General features: G+C 64.9%; 2 protein-coding genes across 2 annotated transcripts in view; both read left to right on the top strand.

Moving 5' to 3' along the window:
• The first annotated feature begins 98 nt into the window (after nucleotides 1-98).
• On the top strand, nucleotides 99-8,400 carry LOC104830872 (rheacalcin-2-like). The gene is made up of 6 exons (XM_010566057.1): nucleotides 99-219; nucleotides 6,672-6,752; nucleotides 6,831-6,925; nucleotides 7,355-7,522; nucleotides 7,643-7,748; nucleotides 8,333-8,400. Exons 1-6 carry the CDS (start codon nucleotides 99-101, stop codon nucleotides 8,398-8,400), a joined length of 639 nt encoding a protein of 212 aa, XP_010564359.1.
• Nucleotides 8,401-9,881: 1,481 nt separating this feature from the next.
• The window catches only part of ODF3B (outer dense fiber of sperm tails 3B), a 1,759-nt gene continuing 1,065 nt past the window's right edge, over nucleotides 9,882-10,575 (top strand). Inside the window, exons 1-3 of the mRNA XM_010566056.1 lie at nucleotides 9,882-9,990; nucleotides 10,104-10,307; nucleotides 10,400-10,501. Coding sequence (XP_010564358.1) covers nucleotides 9,882-9,990; nucleotides 10,104-10,307; nucleotides 10,400-10,501 — 415 coding nt within the window. The remainder of the gene's footprint in view (nucleotides 9,991-10,103; nucleotides 10,308-10,399; nucleotides 10,502-10,575) is intronic.

Genomic DNA, 10,575 nt, shown 5'->3' with positions numbered 1-10,575 from the left:
AAATAAAGTCCCCGTAGCAGTACCCCCGGTAGTGGAGCCACTTCTGGGGGCAGGTGGTTGCCCACCTCCTCGGTGGGGCACGGCTGGGGCGGCCGGCGATGGCACCTTCAAAAACGCAGGCAGAGCTGCCGCTGGTCCCACGGGAGGGGGGCACCTACCACTGCCCCACGGCCCGTGCCCGCCACCACCGTGGGGAGGGAGCCGGGATGTCTGCCGCAGGTGCGGGGCCAGATGGGCAGCACCCCCACCCAGGGACACCCCCACCCAGGGACACCCCACAGACAGGACTGGGCAGCAGGGGCTGCCACGGGATGCGGATGGGGAATGGGGATGAGTGACTGGGGAGCAAGGATGAGGGATCAGGGGTCAGAGTGGGCTGGATCGGATGCTGCTGCTGGAGGGGGAATTGCACCTGTGTCCCGTGGGGGCCCGTGTCCCGTGGGGGCCTGTGTCCTGGGCAGGGAATCACCTGCCACCAAGGCCATGAGGAGCAGGCAGCTGAGCAGGCAGTGGAGGAGCTTGGGCCCTGCACTCATATCTTCAGCTGCAGAGAGAGCAGAGGAAGGGCATGAGCAGCTGGACAGAGGGCAGGGGATGCCCAGCTCCATTCCAGATGGAGGGCAGGGGATGCTCAGCTCCATTCCAGATGGAGGGCAGGGGATGCTCAGCTCCATTCCAGATGGAGGGCAGGGGATGCTCAGCTCCATTCCAGATGGAGGGCAGGGGATGCTCAGCTCCATTCCAGATGGAGGGCAGGGGATGCCCAGCTCAGCACCGCGAGGAGTGGAGCTGGGGTGCAGCAGGACACTGCACCCATCAGGGTGAGGGAGGGCCAGGCCAGGGAAGGGACTCACCGGAGCGTGGCCCTGGGCAGGCAGGCAGGAAGGTCAGGGATGACCTTTGGGGACCGTGCTGTGGTGGCTGCCCTGGGGGGAGGTTACAGCTGGGTTACAGATTCCTCCGAGGGTAGCTGATGGTCCCTCAGGAGCCCAAAGGGCAAATGCCACTCTCAGGCTTTACAGCCACCAGCAGCAGCTCTGGTTCCCTGGAAGCAAGGACATGCTGGGGCTGTGCTCGAGGTGACGCTGCTGCCCGTGCACCCATGAAGGCACCCTGGGGTCCCACCGTGTCCCACCCCAGAGGGCAGGTTCAGGTTGGGCAGAGGGAGGACAGGTTTTAGGCTGAGGGTGATAAGACAGTGGAACAGGCTGCCCAGAGAAGCTGTGGTTGCCCCATCATTGGAAGGGTTCAAGGTCAGGCTGGCCGGGGCTTTGGGCAACCTGATCAAGCGGGAGATGTCCCTGCCCATGGCAGGGGGTGGGCGGGATGGTCTCTGAATGTCCCTTCAACCCCAAACAGTCTGGGTCTCTGGTGCAGCCTTCCCAGGCATGGGGACAGAGCAGGTTTGATGTGACCACGGCAGCCCTGTGGTCCCAGGGGAGCTGGCTCCCAGGGGCAGGGGTGCGGGGGGGTGCAGGCATCCCCATCCCACATCAAGGGCTCTGGAAGGACAGGGGGTGCTTGGGCCACGGGGGGCTGGGGGGGCTGGGGGTGGCCGTGCTGCCTTCATCCCTGCTGCCCTTGCTGCCTCCTGCTGCCACCACCCCATGAGGGTCGTTCATTCTCACTTGCCCTCGCCAGAAAGCAGGGAGTGATGGAGTCCTGCCCACCCCCAGCCAGCCCCTCTCACAGGGAGATGCCTGGCCAGGCGCTGGACCCCACAGCTGGCTGCTGGATGAGTGCTGGACCCCATGGCTGGCCACTGGACCACCTGGATTGGTACTGGACCCCACAACTGGGTGCTGGACCCCATGGCTGGCCACTGAACCACCTGGTTGGGTGCTGGACCCCCTGACCAGGTGCTGGGCTGCCTGGCTGGGTGCTGGACCCCATGGCCAGGTGCCTGTAGTCACCCCTACAGCGTGACCCCCCCCGCATGGGTGATGTAAGGATGGTGACACTGGGTTCATGGGACCCCGTAGCACAGGGCAGGGGGCAGCTGCCGCCTCCATTTCTCTGTTACATCACACTACTAGCAAAGCAGATATATTTTTATGACTACCTGCTGCCAGCACCTGTGAATACGCTGTGGGAGGTGTTAGCCATAAGACACTCACCAGATGGCTCCCAGGAGCAGGGCTGGTCGGTGGCCGACAAGTCTCTGGGTGGGTGACCTGTGTCCCAGGGGCAGCCTGGTCCCCCAGTGTCCGTCCGTCTGTTGGGGCAAGGGCTGTGCTGGGTTGGGCCCCCACTGCTTTTATGGCTGCAGCGCAGGGAGGGTGCGGGGCAGGACAGCCTTCCTGGAACAGCCACACCACTTCTGCTTTCCTGGAAGTTGGGTTCGTTATTGCAGCTTCTCTGCTCTGCCCTTAATGAGAGCGGTCCAGGCTCCCAGTGAGACCAGCTCGGCTTCCTGGCTGCTCCCATACCACCCCTCCCTTGGCCTATGGACAGCTGTGGGGCACCAGCATCCCCAGGGTCACCCTGAGAGAGACCCCAGAATCCCTGGGGTCACCCTGAGAGAGACCCCAGCATCCCTGGCGTGTCCCTCTGTACGAGGTGGAGACCTGTACCCACGCCAAGCCCAGTGCTGCTGCTGGGACTCCCATGAGGTCCCACCAGTTGACCCATGAGGATGCAGTACCCCTCTAGACAAAAGCGCCTCAGGCAGCAATTCAATACAAGCTGTAACGCCCCAAAGCACCATCCTATAGCTCGAATGAGTGCTCACCCCACCGAACCGCACTGTGCCCGTGCACCCAGATCTGGCAGCCACGACCATGGCCACAACCAGGCAGCTGCTGGACCCCAGGCAGGGACTGCCCCGGGCCATTTGGTGAGAGGCATGGACCTGCTGCTGGCTGGTACATCCCTCCTGTTGCGTTTGGTAAGACCTGTTAGCATGAAACCAGCAGGCAGCATGTATTAACACAAACACAACTTGTGAAGGCAAAGACGGTCCAAGGCCAGCAACATGGGTGAGCTGGCTCTGAGCAAGAATGGCTTTCAGGCTGTGGGTCCTTCAGAAGGTCCGGAGGAGCAGTTTGGGTCATTCCCATGCAGCTGAAATGCCAACAGCAGCTGGCTCGCGCACAGTGATGCCTGAGGCTGGGGACTTCACAGGGACACGCCAGTGGGCACTGGCTGGTCCTTCTGCTGGGGGTTGGACACACCATGCTCATCACATGTGGGTCGATGGTCGTGTAAGAAATGAAAAGTTAAATTTCCAGATTGAGACACAGAGGGACCAAGACGTGCCAGGGTACAGGCGGCTGCCCAGTGCCAGGGTGGCTCTTGCAGGCGCTGTGCCGCCGAGCCAGCGCTGGCTGGGTCTGCAGCCGGTGGGACAGCAGCTTTGCCTGGGGTCATCACCGTGTTGGCCAAGTGAGCACCGTGGGTTGGAGGACTGACTGAATTGCACTGAGCACTTAATTGGATTGACTGAAAGGGGCTGTGATCTGCACAGCCAGGCACGTGGCCGCACGGGTCCCAGTTATCGTTAGCGCTCGGCCAACCAACCACGGTGTGTAGAGTTAGGACCAGTGCAATGACAGCACCTTTGGCAATTTGTGTTATCCACACCCTGTGGCAGAGGCCAGAGCTCCAGACTGTCAAAACTCATCACTTGTGACTGGGGAGGTCCATGAGGTGTCCAGGTTGTCATCGGTGCAGGCTGGTGCTCGGGGCTCACGTGTAAACTGGAGCTGCACCTGGGCAACAGGGAGTGAGCATCGCTGCAGTCATTACACACGTCGCAGTCATTATATACATATAATAATCATTATGAGAGGGAAAGGCAATTACAGGTGTTTTCCTCCCAAACCCTTCTAAGCTCTGGTGCTCCTGGCTGCCCGTGAAGTTGTCTGGCCTCATGATGACCAAGGTGGGACAAGTAGCCGGGGAAGCCTCTGGGCTCCAGCTGCTGCTGCTGCTGCTGGTGGGACAACCTGGAGGGAACGCACAACCCCGCTTCATTCCCTCTGCATGCGGGATAACGGTGGTGGGGGGGCTGCCGCTGCGAGATGAGGTGCTCATCCAGCACCTGCCTTGGCCATTGCACCCTTCCCCTGCCAGCATGGGAGCCAGCAGGCAGCCCCAGCCCACGCTGCTTAGGAGCCTGTATATGTTGTAGGTGCAGGCAGTGGCATGGCTGGGGGTGGGGGGCAAAGGCTCATCATCACAACTGAAATCAGGGTCGTCCCCCCCCACACCTCAGCTCCTGGCACGTTTATCACCTCCTTCATCTCCCCTTGAGACCGGACGCACTCGCCCACACTCCCGCTTACACAAGACCGGGGCTGAGGCTAGTTTCTGACCATTGCAGTTATCGGCTCTTGACACAACCAAGACCCAAAGGCAGCTGCTTGCCCCTCTGCAGCCCTGCCCCCCCCCCCATCCCTGGCTCGCCCCCTGCATCCCTGATTTCCTCTTTGCAGCCCTGCCTCTCCCCTCTGCATCCCTCACTCTTCCCTCCATCACCACTTCCAGTGACCCTGTTCCTTTCCCACTTGGGTGTTTTCCACCCCCTGCCACCTCCCTGTCCTCCTGCGTGCAGACTCACACCCTCGACAACGGCAAATGTCTTGCCCAGGAAGGGTCACCGGCTGCTGGCACGGCTGTTACCAACTTCTGCTTTCCTGGAACAGCCGTTTGTTATCACCGTTTGTTTCTGCTGCCCTTATCAAGGATGCTGCAGGCTTCCAGATGAACGGAGATCCTTCCCTGCCAGTGTGTTTCCATTACAACCAGGTTGCCCTTAGGCTGTTCCAGCAGTGCCAAAGGCTGGGTGCTGAGCCCCGCAGCTGGGTGCTGAACCCTGCAGGGGTGTGCTGAACCCCACAGCTGGGTGCCAAACCCCAGAGCTGGGTGCTGAGCCCCACAGTTGGGTGCTGGGCCCTGCATCCAGGTACTGACCCACATGGCTGGGTGCTGAGCCCCATGGATGGGTGCCGAACCCCCTGGCTGGCTGCTGAACCCCATGGGCAGGCACCGGACACCGCCCCCCCGCCCCCTCAGCCCAGCTGTGCTGGTGCTTTCCCTGCCATCCGGCCGGCTTGGCACAGCACCCGCAGCCGGTTTGATGCTGAGCAGAGGTGTTTGATCTCGGGGCGTAAATGGCTGCGGGGCCGTTCGCACAGGCTGGCGCTTCGGAGGTTAGCCTTGGTGCCAGCGAGCCGGAGGAGCCCCTGGCCCCATTGCCAGGGTGAGGGGCTGGGGCTGCAGTCGGTCTGAGGGGGACCCCCTGCCACTGCCCTTCCATCTGCAGAGCATCCCCTGACAGGATGGAGCTGAGCAACCCCTGCCCTCCATCTGGGACAGAGCTGAGCATCCCCTACCCTCTGTCCTGGGGGGATATGTGGTGCAAGGGAGCCCGACAAGCCCTGTTGCCCACCCCAGTCAGGGACGCCCCTGAGCAGCCCCAGCTCCAGGTGCTTCTCCCTGCGCCAGGGCAGCCCCGGCACCATGCCAGCACCCTTCTCTGGGGCGAGGGGTACACGTGGCAGCGGTGGTGTCAGGGCCACGTAAGGGGCATTGGGGGACATTCTGCTCCTGCCGCACACAAGTGAAAGCGGGATGCACGGGTCCGGGGAAGCTCTTTTCATCTTGGCCGGACTCACTCCCAGCTACGGCAGTGGCACCCGAGCGCGGCTGTCCCTTCGTGGGGTGACGACGAAAGCAAAGCCAGGGCCTCCCCGCCACGGGCACCCCATCAAAGGGAGCAGCAGGGGCCACGCGCCGCTGAGCCACCCACGTGCGTCGATGGGGCCCGGCTACGTCGGCCCTGTTTACTTTGGGGCAGGGATGACATTTCGGGTGGCTCATGGCGTGCCTCGCCACCCACCCCTCCCCGCCTGCCCGGGGATAAAATTCCCTGGGGCTGCTGCCCAGCTCCCCAGAGGGTCCGAGCCAGCGCCCGCTGCCGTGCCGAGCTCCTGGGGGGACACAGGTGAGTCCCTGCAGCCACATCGCGTGGAGGGGGGGCTGCACTCCCACAATGGGGGTGCCCTGACTGCAGGGCATCCCCTGCCCCAGCCTGCAGCCACAGCAGCCCAGGAGCCCCTGCACCCCTGTACCCTGCATCCCTGTGCCCCTGCCCACTGCATCCCTCACCCCTGCACCCTGCATCCTGCAACCCTTTATGCCTGCATCCTGCAACCCTTTATGCCTGCACCCTGCATCCTTGCACCTAACACTCTGCACCCCTCGCCCCTCCATCCCAGTAAGCCTGCACCCTGCACCCCACACCTCTGCAACCTGATTCCCTGCATCCACACGCTCTGTACCCCTGCATCTGTGCACCCTGGACCTTGCACCCTGCACTCCACAGCTTGCACCCCTGGACCCTGCAAGCCCTGCACCCCAGCACCTCACTCCCCTCCCTCCTGATGCTATCTCACTGCTGCTCCCCTGCGCACTGCTCAACCACCCTGACCCCCTCCCCAGCTGCACCCTATGGGCTCCCCTACACCCACTGCTGCAACCACAACATGACCAGGTTGGGGGAGGGTCCCTATGTACCCCTGTTGAGCCCCCTGCCCGGCGCTCCTGCTGCCAGGCTCAGCCTGGCAGCAGGAGGGCCGGGCAGGGGTCTTGGGGTCTTGGGCACCCATAGAGTGGGGGGGCTCAGCAGGGAGCTGAGCACCCCTCGTCCTGCCACCGTCCCTCCCCAGGGAAGGGACAGATGATGGGACTGACGAGGACGCTGAGTCTTGGCCTGCTGGGCTGCCTGCTGCTTGTCCCCTGGCTGCACGGTGAGTGCCAGTGGGGGGGGGACACACCGCGGTGCTCCCTGCTCTTCCCTGTTGCCTGACCCCCTGCCTTTCCCGCAGGGCAGGAGCCGGCTGCCTGTGCCTGGGGCTGGGTGCCCTTTGAGGATGGGTGCTACGGCTTCTTCCCCCGGGAGCTGAGCTGGAGAAGGGCAGAGGTGAAGGGATCGGGGGGGCTGCGGGGATGTGGCTTTGGGGGTGACCCCCGCATGGGACACCCAATCCACCCCCATGGCCACAGTGCCCCGTGGTGTTCGGCAGGGAGCTGGGCTTTGCTGGTCCCCTGCCAGGGCCGTGTATCGGGATGCCGGTGCCACCCGGCATGGGGATGCTCCCCTCTGAGGACGTCCTGGCCCCGTGTGGGACTGGCTGCCGTCACAGTGGCACCACAGCCACCCTGTGCCAGGCACCGCGTGCGCCCATGTGCCCACAGCACCACTCCTGCCATCCTCATCCTTAGTGGAGCCAGGGATCTGGGACCAGGGGTTGAGGTTGGGGCCAGGAATTGAGGTTGGGGACCAAAGGTTGGGGTCAGGGACCAGGGGCTGGGGTTGGGATCCAGCATCACTCTCCCATCCCTGCCACAGGCCTTTTGCCAGCGCTTTGGCATGGGCACCCACCTGGCTTCGGTGCACAGCGTGGAGGAGCACCGCGCCATCATCAGCCTGCTCTCCTCCTCCCACTCCAGTGAGGACAGTGAGGAGGAGGAGGACTGGGACGACGGCATCTGGATCGGCCTCCACCGTCCCCTGGGGGTGCGTGTGGCCCCGGGGCAGAGCCAGGACCCTTCTGGGACCCCTGAGACCCACTCCCGGCAGCCCCCAAGTGGGGCTGGTGGCACCAACCAGGGGTCACGGAGTCATTCCTCCCTGCAGAGCCGCCACTGGCAGTGGTCAGACAGTTCGGAGGTGAACTACGGGTCCTGGCACCGGCAGCCCGGCCCCAGGAGGAGAGCCTGTGCCGCGTTGCAGGATGCCGCCGGTGAGCATGGCCCCACTGGTGGCACCGGGTCCCTGGCCACCATGTCCCCAGCCACCAGCATCCCTGGCCATCAGCATCCCTGGCCACAAGTGTCCCTGGCCACCAGCATCCCCAGGCCACCCACAGCACAGGCTGACCCCCATGGTGCTTGCCAGCTCGTGGCTGGGGCAGCCCTCGGTGGGCAGCTAACACCTGGGTGCACACGCACACATGGACGTGTGCGCGCACAGGCACACGCATGTTGTGCAAGCAGAAACACACATACGTATGCATACACACACATATACGCACACATACACGTATATGCACACATACACATGCACCCTGTGCGTGCTGTGGACATGTACAGGCACATGCTGTGCACACGCATGCACACACATGCACACATACCCCTGCCAGGTATACACGTGCACACTGCCCACATCCACACTGCATGCACAACACTTGCACCCACACTCACTCCACGCGCACATGCAGAGTGCGTGCGCCCCGGGCTGCGCTCCTGGCAGCAGGACTGCAGGGTGGCCATGCTGCAGGGGCCGGGGGGGGGATTCCAGGGGGCTGACGGCCTCTTTCTCTTCCAGATTTCATGATGTGGTACAGCGACACCTGCGCCGACAGAAAACCCTTCATCTGCAAGTCCAGCGCCTAGAGCTGCGGGCAGCCCCCCAGCACCGGCCCCGCTGCTCCTCCTGCTTGCCACCCTTGCCTGCTGCCCCTGCCCACCGCCCCTGCCTGCCACGGCGCGGCCCGGCCACGGGCCACAGTAAAGGTCCCTGGAGCCCAGCTTGCTCTGCGCATGCTTCATCCTGTGCACCCGGGGTCTCGCCGCCCGGATTGGGATCCCACGCTGCCCCACAGCGCCGTGGGGCTGGGGACGGAGGGACCCAGTCAGGACCTGGCGTGCACAGGGTGTTGTGGTCACCCAGCCGCTGACCACCATGGGGTGCCGGGATGGGGACCGGGACCGGGACAGGGATGGGAATGGCTCCAGGCAGCGAAAATTTCTGCCAGAGGAACAGCCGGGGCTGGCAGAGTGAACACTGCAGCGCACCCCATGGGACCCCCGTAGCCCCCACGGGACCCCCACTGCCTCTGGGAGACCCCCATCACCCCAGTGGGGCTCCTGTAGTCCCAGACGGATCCTGTGGCCCATGTGGGACCCCTGTGATGCCCAACAGTCCCCCATGGCCTTAGGGAGAGCCTGTGACTCACATGGGACCCCCATGGACCCAAAAGGATCCCCATGGTCCCAGTGGGATCCCCCCTGGCTCTTGTGGAACCCCCCCTGGCTCTTGTGGAACCCCTATGGCCCCCCTAGGACCCCTATGGTCCCCATGGGACCCCCATGGCCTATGTGGGACCCTCATTGCCCCCAGCAACTCCCCCCCCAACCCCACAGAACCCCTATGGCTCTGCAGGACCCCCACGCCCCAGGACCAGCCTCTCCTATGATGACTCCTGCAGTGGGGCAGCCCCATGCCCGTGGCTGCCTCCCCACACCATCCCCGTTCCCACGTCCCCATCCAGGGCTGCCCAGCGCAGTTTGTTGTGCGGGTGCCATAGTAACTGGGGGAGGAGAGCCCGGCCAGGGCTCAGCACTGCTCAGGGTAAGGGATCTCAGCCCCACCAGGACCCCCAGGGCTGGGGGTGCATCTCTGGAGTCCCAGGGGCTGCATCCACGGGGTGCTGGGGGCTGCATCCCTGGGGTATTGGGGGCTGTATATACAGGGTGCTGGGGGCTGTATCCATGGGGTGCTGCGGGTGCATCACAGGGTGCTGGGGGTTGTATCTGGAGGGGACTGAGGGGCTGCATCCCTGGGGTGCTGGGTGGGCTTCACCCCTGGGGTGCTGGGGTTTCTTCCCTGGGACCGTCAGGGCTGTCATCCCCAGGGTGATGATCGGGGAGGTCCTGGGGGGTGCGGAGCCCCGGAGCTCCCCAGCCATTGTGACGGCGGTGCCACCAGGCTGCCACCGTGTTGCCGGCTGCTTGCCCATGGATGGCCACTGGTGCCCGGGCTGCGGACCCTCATCTCCCTCCGAGGGGACCCCGTGGCTGGCACCAGAGGGCGGCAGGGCCAGGGTGGCGGGGTCGGGGCTGAGGGGCTGCGCTCGCTCCCGGCAGGGCCCGCCATGTCGGCCAACGCCTGGGTGGGCAGCTGGAGACCCCACCGACCCCGGGGTCCCATTGCGGCTCTCTACAGCAGCCCCGGGCCCAAGTATGGGCTCCCCACCAACGTCGGTGAGTCGGGGCCATGGGGGTCCGGGCGCTGCTGCCGTGCCGGCGGGGTGCCGGGAGCCGGACGGCTGGGGGACCGGGGGTCCTGCAGCCCACCGAGCCCCCCGTCTGCCCAGGCTACCGTCTGCATGACCCCTCCCGCGGCCGCGCACCCGCCTACAGCTTCGGGGTGCGCACGGGGGGGCGGCAGGAAGACCGCTCCCCTGGGCCGGTGTACCTGCTGCCCCCTGGGACCACCGCCAAGGGCAAGGACGGGACCCCCGCTTTCTCCATCTACAGCCGCCCCCGCGACCTGCCACCCATCCACACCCCCGGGCCAGGTGAGGGTGGGGGCCGGGAGCCCAGGGGGGGGCGGCAGGGCTGGGGACCCCCCCAGCCGTGCCCATGGCCCAGCTGCCCTGCTCCCCCCCAGGGTGCTACTCCCCAGAGCGGGCTGGCAGGTTGGCTTTCCCCTCTGCACCCGCCTGCTCCCTCCGCTCCCGCACCAGGCAGGGCATCATCTACCAGACGCCAGGTAGGAGAGACAGGGGCTGGGCTGGGCCCCCCATCATCCCCCCTGGCCCGGGTTGGGCGCCCCATTATCTCCCC

The sequence above is a fragment of the Haliaeetus leucocephalus genome, unplaced genomic scaffold (assembly GCF_000737465.1).
Source record: "Haliaeetus leucocephalus isolate CR32 unplaced genomic scaffold, Haliaeetus_leucocephalus-4.0 Scaffold202, whole genome shotgun sequence".
Taxonomy (NCBI): domain Eukaryota; kingdom Metazoa; phylum Chordata; class Aves; order Accipitriformes; family Accipitridae; genus Haliaeetus; species Haliaeetus leucocephalus.
The sequence above is the reverse complement of the archived record's forward strand: the minus strand, read 5'-3'. Positions and strand labels throughout refer to the sequence as shown.

Excerpts from the sequence above, each read along its gene's own strand:
- LOC104830872 (XM_010566057.1), top strand. The coding sequence starts at position 99 with ATGGCACCTTCAAAAACGCAGGCAGAGCTGCCGCTGGTCCCACGGGAG. Across the intron at positions 220-6,671 it reads AGCCGGGATGTCTGCCGCAG|GGAAGGGACAGATGATGGGA; the intron begins GTGCGGGGCCAG and ends GTCCCTCCCCAG. Across the intron at positions 6,926-7,354 it reads TGAGCTGGAGAAGGGCAGAG|GCCTTTTGCCAGCGCTTTGG; the intron begins GTGAAGGGATCG and ends TCCCTGCCACAG.